Raw genomic sequence first — 19,439 nt, forward strand, 5'->3', positions numbered from 1 at the left:
CAGCAGAAGGGTTAACAAATTGGTGACGAAGTTTATACAAATTGTGGACTACTTAATCAAATTAGGACTCTTAATAAAATTATCTTGGATGACCGGATAAAACTCATGAGTTTACACATAAAGTAGTTAGCTATGTGATTTGGGTAGATATTTCTAATTATTTACTTTTGCTATTTTGATCGCGTACAATACTTGAGCTTAGAAACTTTGAGTCTCACATAAGATTTTTAGATTTTATTTTTCTACAAATTCTCTTCACTGCAAAATTGTATTTTGATCTTTAAAATGATGTAAAAAAATAGTCGAAATAGAGATACCTCAAGATGACACTTGATAACAAAGTGTTCTCTAGAGATATTTCTAGTAGTCCACCTAATCATTTTTGTATTTAACCAATAGAAATGAAATGTTCATATATTGTCAAAGTAACTGATTACTTCTTTATAAAAATAATTATACCACATAAGTAAACAAAATTATTCAGAATATCTTATTGGAAAATGAAAATTTCACAAAAGACTAATAGAGATTTTCTTTTCCTTTTCTTCTTTTGGAATTTTGCATTGGGATGTTCTTTGTCTTCCTTGGCTTGTCTAGCAGGCACTTGCTGCTTGAGTAACTCATGTTTTTCCTATTTGGGGGATGGTCTCTTGCCTTGCTAACTTATGGATTTAGAAAAAACATCTTTTAATTAACAACAATACACATATAAATAATAATACTCTAACTCAAAGCCAATTGATTTTGAGTTGGATGTCAAAAACTTAACATGGTATCAGAGATAGGCCCACACGTGATAGGCTTAAAAGCCACACGTGCTCCATGTCACCCATGAAGAAAAAAACAAACGTGTTAGGCTCAAAGAACGCCACACTGAGGGGGCGTGTGAGAATAGTCCCACATGGGAGAATGAGTAACTAGCAACCAAGAATATAAAGTATAGGTCCTCTCCACTCATTGCCAATTGGTTTTGAGTTGGATGACCACAAACTTAACAGAAACAACATCTTTTAATTAACAACAATACAAATATAAATAATAATACTCCAATATTTATACAATAAATTCAAGGTTCATTGAAGCTGTTGATTTGGGTATACAGCTTGGCACATGAAAAAGTTTATAGTTGGAATTCATTAATGAACACTTTTTCTCCAAATCTGAAAGGTCAATAAACCATAAATATGTACCTGCAATGTGGCAATCAATTGACAAAATAGAGTGCTGTGTGTAGTTAAACAACTTTCTTTCATCTAGCTACTTCTACCCCCTTTCTTCTCTCTCTATTTTTTTCTTTAACAACCAACCTCCCAACCATCTATACCTCACACTCTTTGAATGCTTATTCTTCTCATTTACCTCTTTTACCTTCTTTCAAATCACTCAACAATCTCAATTAATCTTTATTTCTCTCTCTAAACAAACCTTCTCTTTGTCCTTAAACTTTAAAAACACCCTCTAGAACTCTCCCCTCTTTCTCTTTCTCTTTCTATATATAAAACACCCTTTAAACACATCCCTTTTCTCTCTAAACATACCCTTTTTCCCATTCTATAAAGCCCCCTTCCTTTCTTTCTCAAAACCAACTAATTCCCTCTCTCTCTCTCTCTCTCTCCCTCTCTAAAATGGCTCCAGCTGCTTCTATTCATCAAACATCAAAGAAGGTATGTGTAATGGATGCCTCAGGTCGTCTTGGGTCAAGTTTGGTTGACCGTCTACTTCAAAGAGGCTACATCGTTCATGCTGCCATTTCTAGCAGCACCAATGGTTCGTCTTAATCACTATAAACACCCCATTTCCAATTTCTTTGGGTATTTCATAGATTTCAATTACTTCCTGTCTTCAAATCTCACAATTTTCCTTTTGCTCTTATTGGATCTTCAGGTAATTTGCAGCCATTTGAAGGACTTAATTGTGAAAACAAGAACTTGAGGATTTTTCAATCAGATCCTTTTGATTACCAAAGCATTATGAAAGTCTTGAACGGATGTTCAGCTTTATTTTACACGTTCGAAGTTCCTGAAGAACAACCCACGTTCGATGTACTTACTTTCTCTCTCTAAACACTCACTCACTCGGTTTCTCTCTCTAGAAAATTATTCCACTCACGTTCCTTGGTTGACTTAAATGACCTCACCTTTTTATTTCATCGTGTGTAGTATGTGTGGATTTTTTGGTTTGGTCGAAAATACGAATTACGACAATCTGTATAAGAGAGAAATTAATTGTATTTATGAAATTTAATGTTTTTTCAGGAGTTTACGAAGGAGGTGGAAGTAAGAGCAGCACATAATGTTCTTGAAGCTTGTGCTCAAACCGATACAATAGAAAAAGTTGTGTTCACGTCGTCCGTAACTGCTGTTATTTGGAGAGAAGATCGTAAGTCAACTGATAATTTTGATGAAAGGAATTGGAGTGATGTCAATTTTTGCCGCAATTTCAAGGTAATACTCTCTCCGTCCTAAATTGAATGACCTAATTTCGTTTTTGAGTTGTCTCGTTTCATTGTCCCATTTCTAAAAATAAAGAATGGGAATTTTCGCTCTTTCCAATAGTACTCCTTATAAATTTAATGATAACTTTATTTAAAAATATGTTGAACTTTTTCATGATATGGTAAATAATTAATGAGCGTATAATTATAAAATCATGTTATTTTTTAAAATCAAATTATAATCAATGATGTTTCCTTAAAAAATTAGATTTTCAAAATAGATTATTCTTTTTTAAACGGACGGAGTAGTTACTAAAGTGAAGTTTTAGTTTCAATCCGATTAAACTTCTTAGAAAAGAGCCTACTCTATCTTTTCAACCAAAAGAAAGGTGCAAATTTGAACACATAGTACGTTATTTGGTTTCATTTTATGGGTCCTTTGCAATATGCCTTAATCGTATGTTAAATAACTAATTTTTTTTCAATTTTAACATGTCAAATTAGAACATGGCCTATCATAAATATCTTACAAACAAATAAGAGAGATTTAGTCTTGTCACATGCTTTTATGGCACATGATAGAAGAAAGTCTTATTTTATTTGATTGCACCTCAAGTGGAATAACGGAGCCCTAGAAATGGAGTTATTCAAGTTAACAAATCACTTCTTGGTATTTTTTTCATAAATATTAAAAAGAATTACCATTTTTAGCGTTTGTCTAGTAAAAAAGTTATACATTTCCTATAACAGTAAATTCCTTTTATCTTTACTTTCTATTTATGAGTTCTCTTCTTTTTTTTTCTTTTTTTCTTTTCCTATTATCGAATCTGATACAAAATAACAAAAAGAAAAGGTAGTTTTCTTTGGCAACACGACTTGAAGCTATAGCTTGTAAAAATTGTGTTGGAAAGATGTCAATTTGACATCTTAGTTGAGCATAATGTGTATTGGAAAACTGGACTTTGCCTCCTCATTAGCCTAATGGGGGGCAATTTCCCCAAGGAGTCTTGGGAAAAGCTCGCCCGACTCACCTAAATAGCCGAATGTCTAAACCGCCTGCCTAGTGCTAGCTGTGGGTGACTGTATTTGCTTGATTCCCACCTGCACCCAAGGACACTACGGAAAGCAGGGCGAGCCCACATAGGGGCTTCTTCTACAATAAATTCTTTGCTCTGCCCTTTATTTGTGCACTATTTAAGGGTCCCTTTCCCCTGTTTGATTGTAAAACTGGTTCCATTCTTAACACTTTTATGAGATAGAGCTACAAATTTTAATGTTTCAATGTGCAGTTATGGCATGCTTTATCAAAGACACTAGCAGAGAAAACTGCCTGGGCCCTAGCAATGGATAGGGGGTTAAATATGGTGAGCATAAACGCAGGACTGTTAGTGGGGCCGGAAATATCGATCAAGACTTCTTACTTAAAAGGAGCAGCTGAGATGTACGAAGATGGCGTATTAGCAACGGTTGATCTTGGATTTTTAGTCGATGCTCATATAGCTGTTTACGAAGATATCTCAACATTCGGACGTTATCTTTGCTTTAACAATGTTATTAATCGTCCTGAAGACGCCATTAAATTCTCACAGCTATTAACATCTTCAACCTCTTCATCACCTCAAAGGTCAGTTGTTCTATAAGAATATTTCTGTCTCTTGAGTAATCTTTGATTAGTTGTCCAGATAAGATATGCTATTTTGCCAACTATTTACCATATCAAAGTATGGTGACTGTACAGACGTCTCGTCATTTTCCTTCTCTTAGCATTTTTCGTGGGTCTCGGATTGAACAGTCTAAAGTCCACAAATAAAGTTGTATGTGCGCTCGGCAACAAACATCCATGAACCATTTCACGAAGTATGTGTCTGGATAACCCGAAGTCTCGATAATTAGCTCTTGGTCTTCTGGTCGAGAACTATCTCTTGACTCAAAATCGGAGCAGGTTTGAAAAAGGATCCTAGAGTGTCTAGGGTCGAGCCAGGATGGTTAAGCCAAATCCATCACGAACTAGATCCAATCCGAGGACCCCTAAAATTGTGCTAAACCAAGGAAGCACGAAGAGATACGAAGGCTAATTTTGGATGGTGCTATAGGCGCTCCCCTTAAAGTATATGCGTTGTCATCTTTGCACGTGACGAGATATCCTAATATTTTTCGAATTTTAATTTGCAGCTACGATGATTTGACAATAATTCAGCAAAGGATTAGTAACAAGAAGTTAAACAAAGTTATGGTGGACTACAAGGAGTTGATATATGGTGTGGATGAAATGAAAGCATCACTCGTGGGAGAATACTAGACGTTTGATTCAACTACTAGTTTTTGTCAAATGTACATGTCAGCAATATTCACTTGTATTTACTTTTGGACAGTCAAGACAACAGAGTAGTTTTGTTGGATTACCCATGAAAGTTTTATAAGAAAGAAAGCAGTTGTGGATTTGTCTGTATTTAAATATCATCAACAATGAATAGATGTAGAAAAATATGCTTCATAATAATTGATCTCAATTTCAACAATTAAAAAAAAAAATTTGATCTCAAACTATAGAAGTGTAAGCATTTACACAATGAGTTTGTGCAACAACACATTTGGAAAAACCACAAAACATCTTCCCCAAATATCTTTTGGCACAAAGTTTTTGAAGAAATTGTAAAACTCTAAAAATTTCAGCGAATCACTATTCATCTAGCTTAATTTACTTTTATCATTACTAACTCTTGTTTTTAAAATAAAATCAGATTATACATGACAACAATTAATTTATAAGAATACTTTTAATTGAAATTACAAGACTTAATACTATTTATAAAGACTTGTCTATATAACAAAACAACTTGATTGTGACCAGGACAATCTAAGTAGGACAAGCTGACTAGGCAACCCACCTATTTGGGTTTCTAAGAGCTGACTAGGCAACCCACCTATTTGGGTTTCTAAGAGCTGACTAGGCAACCCACCTATTTGGGTTTCTAAGGGCTGATTGGGCAACCAAATTGCTCTCTAGCTTTCTCTTTCTCTCTCCATTTACTACCTACATTACTTCCTGGTATTGTATTATACTGATTAGTTTCATTTTTGTTGATTTCGAGACTCAATGGATTTAAAATATTATCTCTTTCTTTAATTCGATCTGTGGGTATTTGTTAAGTAATTAGAAAAAAGAGGTTTTTCGAGTGCCTATTCTTGTTATGATATTCTTTCCGTTCTTAATTTTTCTCAACTAGGGTTTGCTTATCTATTTTTTTTCCCCGGATGTAAATTTTTCTGTGGTTGAAGATCAAATATTTCCTTGATTTAGTTTTGTTTAGAATTTTCTCTGTGCTTCAGGACTAGTTCTCTGAATAAAGTCATATGTTCTGATTTTTTAATGCAGGGGAAGAAGTTGTTGAAAGTTGGTTTCTCTGCTACTATTATTGGTAATAACTCGAACACTTGACACACACTTAGTGTTTGATAAAATGTCAAGCTAAAATCATTGCATTATCCTTCTATTTGTTATAGTTGAGAGATCATGAACTACATATAACCAAAATTTGTTTTTTTTTTTTTGATGAAGGGACCAAAATTTGTTTGAGAGCTTCAACTTATTGTTGGTATTTAATCATTGATAAATATGTTATCAATCTAATTTCTCATGTTATTATGTTTCTTCTAACCTTAGATATTATGTAAATCAACAACAAAAAGAAGGGTATTAGTGTCAATAATTATTATTTTTAAATATCAAAATCGGTTAAGATATCTCTAAAATAACTCACGATTATTCTCTCCCTACTTTTCTCTCTCACGATTACGTCTGTCTCATTCTCTTTCCATTATTATCTTACAACCACGGTTATTACCGATTTACATCAGTCGGTTAAAACCCCTTATTTTATTTCTCTCCACGTAATTTGGTTTTAGTTAGGGACATTTACCCATCCAATTTCTTTCCCATGACTTTTATTTTCATTCCCACATCTCTCTTCATTCGATTTTTTTTTACTTTATACGTGACTCTCCCCCTACTGATTCAGGAATGAGAACTCTTCTAATATCCTAGATTTGAGAAGATTATGTATATTGAAAGAGGCTTACTTTCTCCGTTTTCCTATCTCGAAAGATATCTTTTCAGGGTTTTTGATTAAAATGTGAATCAAAATTAAAAATCTGCCTGAGTAAAATATAGAGTAAAAAGTTGTTTGAAAAGAAAAGGTTAAAAAGAAAGAGAGAAAAAAAGACCAAGAGTTAAGTTAACTAACACTCATTTAGATTTAAGTATTTAACCCAAAAAATATGGAGAGAAGTTTTAAAAGAAAAGGAGAGACAATATTCAATAATTGGAACTGTCTAATGTCTTCGCTTAAATCAAATTTAAGCTGCTAGTCAGAAAAACAATTAAAAACCAAACAATATTATTATTATATAAATTTAATCGGAAACATCTCATTTTGATGTCTTGTTGTATGTAATAATCATAGTTTTGTTTAAATTTAAGGATATAATAGTACACTAAAGTACTCAAACTCTTTAGAGATGTACTAATCAGATATAAAAGGCAAAAGGTGTTAGTTGGAAAGATTTTATTAGATAAAATCCGGATGTCTAATGTTTTTACTTGACTCAAATTCGAACCGCTAGTTATGAAAGATTAAAAAACCAAGCTAGTTTAGTTTTATTATTATATATATGTGTGTCTCTTTTTCTTTTTGTATGTGTACATACTTGAGTGAACAATGGTAGACAACGACAGGATCGACAAGGATCAAGTAGTTAATCATCGTAAGAGACATGGAAACTAGTGGTGCATCCAGATGCATCAGGATCCTCTGCTCCACAACAATCATAGAACTTTGCAGCATAAGGAGGATCATCTGGTCCAAGTTCATAGTACCTATGAATAAAAATCATGCAGAAAATCAGAAAAAAAAACTCTTTAGTACCAGCTTGAAGATCTGTTACAAGTTTCTTTTATAACCTCTAATTCGTCTACTACTCATAGGTTGTAATGCTGGAGACTCATTGATTGACCGACAGGAATAGTATCTAGGACTAAAGAAGAATAAAGAACCAACTAACGTTGTACGCCGACTCGTAGACTAGTCAACATAATTACTCGATTTTTAACAAAGACTGGTCTATGGGAGAACTCTTCGGTGGGATGCCGAACAAAAAGTACTACTCCCGCATAAATCCTGAGTTCAATAGCTGATGCCCAATCAAGGTTTCATGTGTGAAGCACTTAACCCCACATTGCTTATGAGACCTGGGCTATAACATAAAACCTTGTCATACATATTAACTAGGCCTTTTGGGTAGGTCCGGTGCTTAAATGGCTAGACTGATCAAGTGGTGAAGTCTGGAACGGTCTAGGCAAGCTCATGTTAAAAGAGAAACTTTGTATGATACAGAGTTAAGCTAGTTAGCGTATGTGAGAATAGTCCCACATGGAAAAATGGCTATCTAGCAACCAAGAATATAATGTCTAGGTCCTCTCCGCTCATTGCCAATTGGTTTTGAGTTGGATGACCACAAACTCAACATGGTATCAGAGCTAGGGCCACACGTGATAGGCTTAAAAGCCACATGTGTTCCACGTCGCCCGAAAAAAAAAACACATGTTAGGCTAACCACGCCACACATGAGGGGCGTGTGAGAATAGTCCCACATGGGAGAATGACTATCTAGCAACCAAGAATATAATGTCTAGGTCCTCTCTGTTCATTGCCTATTGGTATTGAGTTGGATGACCACAAACTTAACAGCGTAGGTTCTAAATTCTAATAAAGGACAATGGTATTAAGATGGGTGTGCCAATAATAGCTTAGCTACGAATATCACGATTTCAGCAGTGTAATTTCTTGAGCACTGAGCTGAATCAAGCAATGGCTTCTTTTTCTTTGAACCGATTGCTGCCTCCATCGGATCATACTTATAGTTGTTGCACTGACATCCTCAGTTTTATTATAGTAAAATCTTAGCAGAAATGACCACGAGAAGAATTAAAAATAAATGGATCAAAGAGAGACGAGTATAATATATTTCTGGGCTTTCATGGGTTCTCATGTCCTACTGATGTATGAAAAAAAAAACCTTAACCAGGGTTTGCAACGGTCCGGAAATTAATGGGAAATCTTGTTGGTATGGTTTTACTAAAGAGCTTGAGGTAGTAATAGGACTTATTACCTCAAGCATTTCAAATACTAGCGGGAAACCTTGTTGGTCTTGTAAATAATTGCTGAAGCATTTCAAATACTATAACAAAAACTGATAAAACATGTTCCCCAAAACCCTCTAACGAGAAAATTTCTAGACTTATAAGTATGTTCGTAAAGAGATATGCCTTGAAATGTTTCTAATGGTTCACATGAAAAAAACTTAACATAGACTACTTGGTACATATCAGTATATCACAACTCATGAGTCAAAAAAAGAATGCATTTAACCATTTAACAACGATCAAAATCCAACCAATCATACAAAGAGATCCTGTAAAGATTAAACGGCGTAGGGTCTATAAAATTGCATTCTAGCAACTGAATTTGCTGCAATCAATCTATAAAGAATTCGGTTTGACAAGAGAATGAACAACCAAACTGATAGTAAACCAAGGTTCCAAAATTTCCTAACAAATTACTAAAAGGGTTTCTAGACTTATAAGTAAAGAGAATGCATTAAAATGTTTCTAATGGTTTACATGGAAAAAAACTTAAAATGATTACTCAATATGTATCATAATTCATGAACAATTACTGGGGTTTCTTGGATTCATACATTAATGATAGGTTTATATAGGGAAGGATGATTAAGAATGAATAATAATATTAGGGTTTCTTAGAATCTTACATTCAGGCATAAACAACACTAGATTAACAAATTATTGTAATGAAACCAAAATTTCAGATTAATTTAGAGAGAGAAAGTAGATAAAGAGAGAGTTAGGGTTTTTGTTGTACCTCTTTTGATCGTCGTGTCTTCGAGAAACGAAAAAGGAAGGATGAAAAGTACAAGAGGAAGGGCTATTAGAAGAGATATCATATGTTTGTTTACATCGCTTACAGAGCTTCTCAATTTTCTGATTCTCCTCCATTTTTTTGCTTTTTGATTTCAATGGCGGCCTCTCTGTATCTTTTTTATTTTTTTTGTTGAGGAAGCGTCTCTGTATCTTACCGTCACCCATTATGATAAAAAAAATGGTTTTTTTTTTAGCACATGACCCCAATTTATTTAGCTATATTAGGACTACACCTCTAAAATCATTTTTGTTTAGGCGTTAACCCCCAAAGTTCATTTTTCCGTCAAATAGCCGTTATGTGAGGAGCGTGCGAGTCACATGCTTGATCCCTGACCAAAATGACCCCATCCTAATTTCACGTTTAGAAACATTTTTAGTATATGACCCCCATTTATTTAGCTATATTAGGACTACACCCCCGACCAAAATACCATTTAGAGTGTTATACCTACCTAAATGGTATTTAGCTATATTAGGCTTCACAACCACAAATACTTGGGACCGGGAAAACGGCCCGAGAGCCCGAGGCTTGCACGGTCAGACCCGAACCGGAAGAGAACCATGGGTGTCCAAGACCCGGCTCGGGTAAGCCCGACCCGATAATTCGGGCGCTCATAGGCGGGATACGGGTAGGATCTCCACCGTCACCTGACCCGAAAATCCCGTACATTAGGAACCGATTAACCCGCCTGGCACAATACCCGATCTAGATATCAATCCAACGATTGGGATTATATGCCTCTTCAATCTTATATCCCATCCGTTGGATAAAACCATAAATGCCTAGAACGAATAGCAAAAGAATTTAGGCAAAAATACCAAAAGAAAGTAGATTCTAAATCTTCTGTAAGTACCTCTAATACCAACAGAGAAGACTCTTTCAACCCCTCTGTAGTCTCTGCCTTCATGAACCCTCTTCTCATTTATCTCAATCTCTGACTCTCTCTAGTCTCTACGACTGTACCTCCTTAGCTCCCCACTAAAGGGCGGACAGTGTGCACCACTATCTTCTGATAAGCCTGGTTCGATGCACCCGATGTTTGTCGGTGTACACTTAATTTAAGAGCCCGACCGACCCGACACTTCGAGTGCCCGAAACCAAACGTTTGTGCCTGATTCCCACCCCTACAAATACTTGAGAAATAGGTGGTTGTGAACCCCTAAGTGGTATTTTGGTCGGGGTTATAGTCCTAATATAGCTAAATAAATGGGGGTCATATGCCAAAAAGCCCAAAAAAAAAATTTGGGATAGGAAGAGTCATTACATTTGTATGACATTGATATATCATGAATATAATATAAAATGTCCACAAGGTCCATAATATTGACATAAATTTCAAAACTTTAGAGGTTCCAACTTCGATTCTCAGAGTAAATAATGTGGTTAGGCTTTACGCCATGGTTTAGTTGGACGTTTAAACCCGTTCTTGTAAGAGTTTAAATTTGGCGGTTAACGTGCTTATCACATCTTTGATGTATCAATGTTATTGTAATGACTATCGTAGATCGTAGTCAATTTCCATAAAATGTATCAATGCCATTGTAATGACTATCATAGTCAATTTCTATAAAAAAAAAAAAAGTATATGCAATACATCATGAATTTAGATGAACACTATAACAGACAATTAAGATATATTGGGCCCAATGGTATAAAGATACTTTTAGGCAGGATTGTAAACAGTAGCTTATCGGATAATTGTCTAACAGATATTACATATCAACATCCGAATTTGACTCCGGTAGTGTTAACGCATATCGAATAATATCTGATATCTGAAACAAAACAATTTGCCTGTAAATTTGTTTTAGGCTTTTAACCATTAAATCTAAATAATAAATCTCAACCATCCATTTTAGGTATTATTATTAATAATATTAATTTTTATATATTACTTACCGGATACAGGTATTTATCGGATCAGATATTGGTGTATCCGAATTCGTATTCGATAAGCAAGTATCCTGTAAGGAATATCTAAATTTGTATTTGATATTTGAAATTTCAGATGTTTTTAATCGAATATGGATCGGATGTCGAATATTCAGATATCCACTAACAGGCTTACCCTTAGGGGCATCCGAGGGACCTGAACGACCATTATTCCTAGATCTGCTTTATTTATTGCCTAAATTACATGGAATAAATTATGATGATAAATAATGAAGGGGGCGGATGGTAAACGAAGAGAGTGGATGGTAATGGGGCTAGAAGAGGGTGCCCGAACCCAACCCAACCAAACCGATCCGTTTTTGGGCGGAGTCAAATGTTGTTCAACTTGGCTCGGTTGGAAAATCAATCAAAACCAGTTTTGATTATTCAAATAATGGTCATCTATGACCAAGTCAAGAAGTCAGTAGAGGACTAAGAAATTAATGGGTCAACCTATATCTAGGGCATCATGAAGGCGAATACGAAAGGGCTCTGTCACATAAGCCCAAAACTTAGAGGTTTTGTGAGTTCCTTAGGTGCCTTAGCCCTGTTGTTACTCTAAAACAAATTACGCCCCCTGGTTAAGAGCTTCGCTCTAGATCAATGAGCAATAAGATGGTTTGCGAAAGTCAACTCGACCCTTAAGCCCGTCTTGTCTCAAGGCGCATCCAACTTAAGCCCTGACCTGATCTGAGGTATCGAAAAGGGAAAACAACGATCAACCAAACAAGCGAGGTCCGTCAAAGTCTAAAGGAAAGCTTGAACAGAGCTGGGTGGCGTGAAAGGCTAAAACATGTCACTGATCAATTTTCTATGTAAAATCCGCAAAGTAAACAGTTCAATGGACGGAAACTTTCAAAAGGAGACCATCTGAATATTTCTCTAAAAAGTGCACAGTCAAACATGAATTCAATCATACACTAAGAAGTAAGACAAAAAAGACCCATTAATAATAGATAAATCAACAGAACGTGTGGAGATGTATCATCATTAATAAAGAAAATAAAAACCAAATTTACAACTTGGCAAATGTAGCATTAATTAGTTCACAACAAACACAATAAAGAGGAGTTGAATATAACATAACAAAATCAAATCAAGAAAATGAATAACTAAACTTACAACTGTGTTATAGAGGATTAATTAATTAATCATGTGCCACATGTTTTCAATAGCTTCCACTTCTTCGTCTGAAATTTCGGCAATAATTTTCATTTCGAATAGTTTTTATCTAAATAGTATTATATGTTTTTATTCTTTGTTCTCACAACTTTTTGTGTTCACCTATATATGGCCTTAGTAAATATTGTTTTATGAATTTGAGCTCTTTGTGATGACTTGACAATGTGAATTGAGGTCTAGTACTCCTCATATCATGTAAGCCCCAAGAGTGAGTGAGGTGAAACTCAACTCCCTTAACAGAAAATAAAGGTGGTTATTTGAACTACTATGCAATTCATCCATATATTTGCCAATCCTAAGCCAATCTTCCATATGCCCAAACACTAGGGGTGTCAGCGGGTCGGTTTCGGTTCGGGTATCTCACTACCCAGAACCGGAACCTATTAAAAATTACAGTTCCAGATCCTAGCGGTTCCTGATCCGGTTCCATAATTTAAGGATCCAGAACCGGAACTTATAAAAATTGCGGGTATCCGTCGGGTATCGGATATTTATCGGTTCTTTTTATGACTTCTTATTTAATCACTTTTAACACTAATTAGGAAGGTTATACTTCATTCAAAAACTTAAATATTTTTTGTAAAACCTATTTAATAAAAGATACACGAATGAGTTATTAAAATTTTATAACAAATCCCATTATTGTATATTATAAGTTGCAATAAAATTTGTTATTGAATATAATTTGATTACCAATTAAGAATGTTATGTTAAGTGAGAAACTCAACGATAAGATAAGAAAATATTTATCATGTAATAAGTAATTAGGACTTTAAAATTTGTGAAAAAGTCAACTAATTACGTATTAAAGTCGGGTATCGGGTACCCGTCGGATATACCCAATAAGTATTGAAATCTTATCGGTTCCAATCGGGTAATACCCGTCGGGTATTAAATTCTTATCGGATATCAAAGTAAAGATCCAGAACCGGCATAAACAGTTCCGGTTAGGTTTCGGGTAAATGGGTACCCATTGCCACCCCTACCAAACACTGTCTTACGAGTATTTGTAGAAAAAGTAAAAATATAGGCAATTTTTATTGCTAAGACCTATGTCCACTTGATAAGAATATTTCCTTACTAAAAACCAACCCCATGAGTGTCTTTCCTGTTCCATGCCAATAAAGTATCAAGTAATCTAACTTATAAAAATGTGTTTTTGACCTCTCCAATATATTAGTTTTGGTTTCTCAAAAAAATAAATATTAAATCAGTTATGTACTTATCTTGAAGTTATTCTCTATTTTTTTTTGTTGAAAAGAATTCTATGCTATGAGGAGATAGTTTGGTGTTTCCGACCGTCTAATTTAAACTGTAATGGAAGAGACGTAAAACCCAACAACATAAATGAGGCTTGAGTCATTTTGATTGATTTTAGCTAGTAACCATGGTGTAAGAAAAAGGAGTGGGGTGTAAACTGGAAAGAAGAGTAGTTGGTGTGGAAACAGCCCAAAAATTTTCATAGTGAAGGTCCGACCCGGCTCCTGAACTATCATATCATTTATCCAGAAAGAGTTTTTCCTTCCTAACTGAATTTGGATGGAACTTCGTCTTCCATCCTAAAACTTCGCCGAAGATGTCTCTGTATCTCCTCTCTCCTTCTTTTTCATCTCCTTCCCGCCTCCCCTTTCTCTCTCCTCCTCCTTCTCCCACTTTCTCTCTCTTCTTTTCCTCCCATTCTACTCTCTTAAATACCCAAAACCACCGACAAAAACCAAAAAATCTATGTTGTTCATCTACCATCCTCTTTTCTCAAATGAGAAAAACGGTTAAAACGGATTTTGGGGAAAATTATACAAGAGTTCTTAATAATGGGTTTCTTTCTAGGGTTTTAAGCTCATGTTCCTCTTCCAATAGTAGTGAGAGGGAAGTTGAATTGAGAAAAGAAATTGGTAGTAGAAATGGAAGTGAAGAAGAACATGAAGAAGAAGAAGAAGATGATGATGATGAGGATGATGAAGAGGTTTTGAGTGAAGAAGAGGTTTTGCCTGAGAGATGGGATGTAGTTGGTCTTGGTCAAGCCATGGTATCAAATCTTCTCTTATCATTTCTCTATTTATTGCTTTAAATTTCTTCCATGAGAAAGTTAATTTTTTGATTTAATTAGAACTTCTTTAGATGGTGAATTAGGGCAATCTTTTGAAATGTTTAAGTCAGATAGTCTCTCAGTTTTATGCTCAATTAACCAAATTGTTTATAGAATCAATACTAAATTAGCTTGTTCTAATCTTTAAATCAATAATTCGTTGGTTGCAAATAATGGTAAGACAACTAGCTCATTCACTGTTGATTTCGGGTTAACCTAAAAACTGGAAATTGTTCTGATCCCTGGTTTATTTGGACAATTTTTATGTTTGAAGAATGAGAGAGAGAAATTGTTTATCATTTCGAACCGTGTTTATCTCCTATTTCGGACGAAAAAGGATCTGAAAGTTGAAATTTGATTATGAATTCTTCTTTCAATTTTATTGTCATCATGTACCCCTTTGGTTTGAGACTACGCGTGGATTATGTATCGGTTTGTTGTTTTTGTTGTTACGGAAAACATTGAAAAATTAAGATATTCTATCTTATTATACACTAATTGAGGTCCCTTGAAATTCATTTGATGAACTTCAGGTAGATTTTTCTGGGATGGTGGATTATGAATTTTTCGAGAAACTGGGCATGGAAAAAGGGACGAGAAAACTTGTGAACCACGAGGAAAGGGGTCGAGTTTTGCAAGCTATGGATGGTTGCAGCTACAAGGCTGCTGCAGGTGGATCTCTTTCAAACACTCTTGTGGCATTGGCTAGGCTTGGAGGTCGATCCGTTGGAGGTCCTAGTTTAAATGTAGCCATGACAGGAAGTGTAGGAAGCGATCCGCTTGGTGGGTTTTATAGGTAATGAATTAACTTCTATTGTATCAAGTTTAGCTCCTCATTTGAGAAAAAAAGATTTTGTTTTCAAGAAAACTGTTTGGAAATAAAATTTAACGAGTGAATGGTACATAGTCGCTGTCAATGCTTTTCCTTTTCTTTCATGCACACTTATCTCTTATTAAGCTAAAACATCTAACTATTAACTCTACAACTTAAGAAAACGATTTACACATTGTATGTATTGAAGTGACTGGAGTGAGTATCGCGCAAAGAGTATGCAAGTGCCAAAGGCCCAATACGTGTTTCATACGCGACAAAAAGGATAGGAAAAAAAGACTATTTGTGTTACTTAGTTTACAACACTTCTAATCCTCCAAGTATTTTCTTGTTTGCTGCCATTATTTGCTAATGCTAAATGCAGTTTGAGACACTTAGCCCATGATAGGTGCTAAGATATATATGGTTATCTAGACCCTTCTTGAAGGAGTTTCGGGTTAGATAGCATCATAGCAGAACTTTAATTAGTTAATGACGGCAATAAACTTGCTAAAAGATTGTGTGAACATCCTTAGGTGTATAGAAAACTTACACTTTTATTATATTTCAGGACAAAATTGAGAAGGGCAAATGTGAATTTTCTCTCTGAGCCAGTAAAAGAAGGAACTACAGGGACTGTTATAGTCCTCACTACGCCAGATGCCCAGCGAACAATGCTTGCATATCCGGTTAGATACTTTTTTGGCGAATTGTTAGTTTTTCTATAAGAAAAAAAACCTTTTGACCTCAGTTTACTTTTTCTTCATTGATCAATTTTGTAGCATTTACTGCAAAGAGAGTTGGTTCAATACTTCAATTGATTGACAAATTTTCGGGCCTTCATTTTGCTATTTTTACTTACCGGCAATTTCTGTTTTGCTTATGTGATCAACTTGGTTTAGAAGATGAAGTAAATCTGATTTTACTTATTATTCTTTTTTTTATGTGTTGTCAGGGCACATCATCAACTATCGACTATGATGAGTGTTTGGCTGACGTTATCTCAAAAACCAATATACTTGTCGTGGAAGGGTATTTGTTCGAACTTCCTCATACGATAAAAGCAATAACAAAAGCATGCGAGAATGCCCGCAGAAATGGCGCCCTTGTTGCAGTGACTGCGTCTGATGTGACCTGTATTGAGACACACTACGACGATTTCTGGTAACTAATCTTTTTGCTCAGCCTGTCTACGCTGCTTAGTTTAGTCATAGAGGGATGAATCTATTTCAGTTTTTCTCTTGAATTGCGTTAAATTAAGTCCCCATTTAGCTGACGAGGAACTTGCTTACTGCTTCACACGGTTTGCCTGGTTAAGGGTTTGGCACTGTCCTCAGAAAAGTCTATGGTTTTGCATAATTTCCCAATCATTTGGTTCAGTATAGAATTGGTTCGATTTTTCCTTATCCAATTGCGGCATAATACTACTTTCATCTCACATGAGCATGTTTTCTTTATGACCAAATGAATATGGAAGCAGCAACCAGTTGTAGCTTCTCCTTGCTCGTGACTATTCTCGCAGGCCCCCGTGAACAGACAAACGGACGGGCCTAACCTAATGAACCTTCAGGCTCTCCCTAGAGCTCGTTTGGCACATATGCCCTAACAAAGCACTAACGATACTTAGTATGTCAGTTGGTGGTATAAAATAATCGCAAGTTCTTCCATTACGAGGTTCGAGCCTAGGACATCCTTCCCACAATCCCACCGAACACTTCGGAGTAAGCGTTGTACAAATTTTTTTTTTTTAAATAAAACAAAAATGGAGACATTAATATTTATCTTGAAACCTTTGCAGACGTCTATGTAATTAGTAAAGAACCATTATATATAAAAGATTTAGGTTTTGGGTGAGGAAAACCATATACCTCCATATTTATTTATAATAGAACAATACTACAATAGATGGAAACAAATAAAGAGAAATAACGTAACTATGGAAACGATCAAAATCCTTAGTGTATCCAATCCTTTCATATCTTGGAGATATTCATAAGAAGATATCCCTTGATTTATATATTACCCTTATTACATGCAATACATTGATGAACAAACTTTTGTTTGGTGTAGATCGGTACTAAAATATTACGGCAGTAATAACGAACAAACATGACATAATCACACTAGATTCAGAGACCATTTAAAAGACACGGGCTAAACCACACTAGATTCAAAACCCTTTGCACTTAATGAGCTTAATCACAACGGATTCAGAGGCTCACGGCAAAAACACAACTAATTTTTGCTGATAAAGCAAGCAAAAACACAAACGATGAGGCATCACCTTGCACTCCAAACAACCATATCAATTACAACCGATATTATCGATCGGCGAAACCTGCCCTTTACGGATATCGAACTTGCACCAAAAATTGAATTAACTTCAAACTTATTTCAACACCAATTTAACTCTCAAAACGTCCATGAATCCCTTTACAATTATAAATAACCTATCCGTCATTATTATGTACTCCAAGCACAGAAAAGATTTGTCACTGTGGATGCACTTTCTTTCTTGATAATATAAACCTTAAAATCCACAACCGAATACTTTAATATTATACACTAAATATTTTGATCTATTTACTAGCAACTACTCCCATATAATTATCATCCAAACTACGATTTGTTGAATCAAATATAATGAGAATACTAAAAAAAAAAAAAATTAGGATATTGGCCTAATTTAATTGAAACTGGTAAAGAAAATTTTTTTTAATGATTCCGGCGGACGTAGTCATTGAAGCGGCTACCGCCGCCGGTTAAGCGGAAGCAAAATATGATCGAAACTATACTCGTTTGAGTTTTCTAGGCTCTGATACCATAAAAGATTTAGGTTTTGGGTGAGGAAAACCATATACCTTCATATTTATTTATAATAGAACAATACTACAATAGATGGAAACAAATAAAGAGAATTAACGTAACTATGGAAACGATCAAAATCCTTAGTGTATCCAATCCTTTCATATCTTGGAGATATTCATAAGAAGATATCCCTTGATTTATATATTACCCTTATTAATATAGTGCCTTAGCGGGTGTTTATTATTTGTCGAGTTCAGATATGAAATTGGACTTGTGATATGAATTGACTCGGGTTAGATTCCAGACATTTGTTTTTGACTTGGAATTTAACTTGTCTATATTGCTGACTCAAGTTCTATTTCATTCAAATAAATCTGTTAAGACTTAAGACACCTTTGTCTGAAGTAATCTAGAAGCATTGTTGTGCCCATGACCAAAACAATCCAGACTCGGGCAAGTCATGTTCAGATAATTCATAATTGGAATGAGTGAGATTCAGACACAGAAAAAACTAACGCAACTGGATTCCCGAATGGGAGCTATGTTGGTTACTTTGATCAATCAAGAACTTTAGAGTTATCTTCTTTTTTCTATTTCAGGGAAATTATAGGGAACCATGCAGACATAGTATTTGCAAACAGCGATGAAGCAAGAGCTTTCTGCCATTTCTCCCCAGAAGAGAGTCCTGTAGCAGCAACTAAGTACCTGAGCCATTTTATCCCTCTAGTCTCTGTCACAGATGGTCCAAAAGGCTCTTATATTGGTGTAAAAGGCGAAGCCGTATATATTCCACCTTCACCATGTGTTCCGGTCGATACATGTGGTGCCGGAGATGCCTATGCGTCTGGCTTCTTGTACGGTATTCTAAGAGGAGCTTCAGATCTGAAAGGTATGGGTACATTAGCAGCTAGAGTTGCATCTGTTGTTGTTGGACAACAAGGAACTCGTCTTCGGGTTCAAGATGCAGTTAAGTTGGCAGAATCGTTTGCTTTTCATACGAAAAGTAGCTCAATTTGTTCGGCCGATGTGGGTTCAGATCATATTTCTAGCTTGTAATCTTGTTATATTAGAATCAAATTAGTTTTCACTCGACCCAGGTTTATTTTTTTTATGCATTATGAACCAACAATTGATTATGTAAATTCTTAGGTCATCATTCATGTTGTTCAAATTAATCATAATTCATTC

The 19,439-nt window shown here is 35.2% G+C and overlaps 3 protein-coding genes across 3 annotated transcripts; 2 read left to right on the top strand and 1 right to left on the bottom strand.

Moving 5' to 3' along the window:
• The first annotated feature begins 1,084 nt into the window (after window positions 1-1,084).
• Window positions 1,085-4,934, top strand: LOC147544370 (cinnamoyl-CoA reductase-like SNL6). Its single transcript, XM_086636719.1, has 5 exons — window positions 1,085-1,767; window positions 1,885-2,042; window positions 2,256-2,444; window positions 3,724-4,058; window positions 4,607-4,934. Exons 1-5 carry the CDS (start codon window positions 1,626-1,628, stop codon window positions 4,731-4,733), a joined length of 951 nt encoding a protein of 316 aa, XP_086492845.1. The 5' UTR covers window positions 1,085-1,625; the 3' UTR covers window positions 4,734-4,934.
• A 2,050-nt stretch (window positions 4,935-6,984) lies between these two features.
• LOC147544371 (F-box only protein) lies at window positions 6,985-9,617 on the bottom strand. Its single transcript, XM_086638122.1, has 2 exons — window positions 9,373-9,617; window positions 6,985-7,310 (listed from the first exon to the last, which is right to left on the bottom strand). The coding sequence occupies exons 1-2, from the start codon at window positions 9,594-9,596 to the stop codon at window positions 7,190-7,192; spliced, it is 345 nt and encodes a 114-aa protein (XP_086494248.1). The 5' UTR covers window positions 9,597-9,617; the 3' UTR covers window positions 6,985-7,189.
• A 4,281-nt stretch (window positions 9,618-13,898) lies between these two features.
• LOC147544372 (uncharacterized) lies at window positions 13,899-19,410 on the top strand. The gene is made up of 5 exons (XM_086633766.1): window positions 13,899-14,572; window positions 15,166-15,428; window positions 16,015-16,132; window positions 16,399-16,607; window positions 18,851-19,410. The coding sequence occupies exons 1-5, from the start codon at window positions 14,123-14,125 to the stop codon at window positions 19,305-19,307; spliced, it is 1,497 nt and encodes a 498-aa protein (XP_086489892.1). The 5' UTR covers window positions 13,899-14,122; the 3' UTR covers window positions 19,308-19,410.
• Window positions 19,411-19,439: the final 29 nt, after the last annotated feature.

This window comes from Eschscholzia californica, unplaced genomic scaffold (assembly GCF_041429995.1).
Source record: "Eschscholzia californica isolate CP2 unplaced genomic scaffold, dmEscCali1.0.p SCAF_4, whole genome shotgun sequence".
NCBI lineage: Eukaryota > Viridiplantae > Streptophyta > Magnoliopsida > Ranunculales > Papaveraceae > Eschscholzia > Eschscholzia californica.

Excerpts from the sequence above, each read along its gene's own strand:
- LOC147544370 (XM_086636719.1), top strand. The coding sequence starts at position 1,626 with ATGGCTCCAGCTGCTTCTATTCATCAAACATCAAAGAAGGTATGTGTA. Across the intron at positions 1,768-1,884 it reads CATTTCTAGCAGCACCAATG|GTAATTTGCAGCCATTTGAA; the intron begins GTTCGTCTTAAT and ends TTGGATCTTCAG. Across the intron at positions 4,059-4,606 it reads ACCTCTTCATCACCTCAAAG|CTACGATGATTTGACAATAA; the intron begins GTCAGTTGTTCT and ends TTTAATTTGCAG.
- LOC147544371 (XM_086638122.1), bottom strand. The coding sequence starts at position 9,596 with ATGGGTGACGGTAAGATACAGAGACGCTTCCTCAACAAAAAAAATAAA. Across the intron at positions 7,311-9,372 it reads AGACACGACGATCAAAAGAG|GTACTATGAACTTGGACCAG; the intron begins GTACAACAAAAA and ends TTTTATTCATAG.
- LOC147544372 (XM_086633766.1), top strand. The coding sequence starts at position 14,123 with ATGTCTCTGTATCTCCTCTCTCCTTCTTTTTCATCTCCTTCCCGCCTC. Across the intron at positions 15,429-16,014 it reads CCGCTTGGTGGGTTTTATAG|GACAAAATTGAGAAGGGCAA; the intron begins GTAATGAATTAA and ends ATTATATTTCAG. Across the intron at positions 16,608-18,850 it reads ACACACTACGACGATTTCTG|GGAAATTATAGGGAACCATG; the intron begins GTAACTAATCTT and ends TTTCTATTTCAG.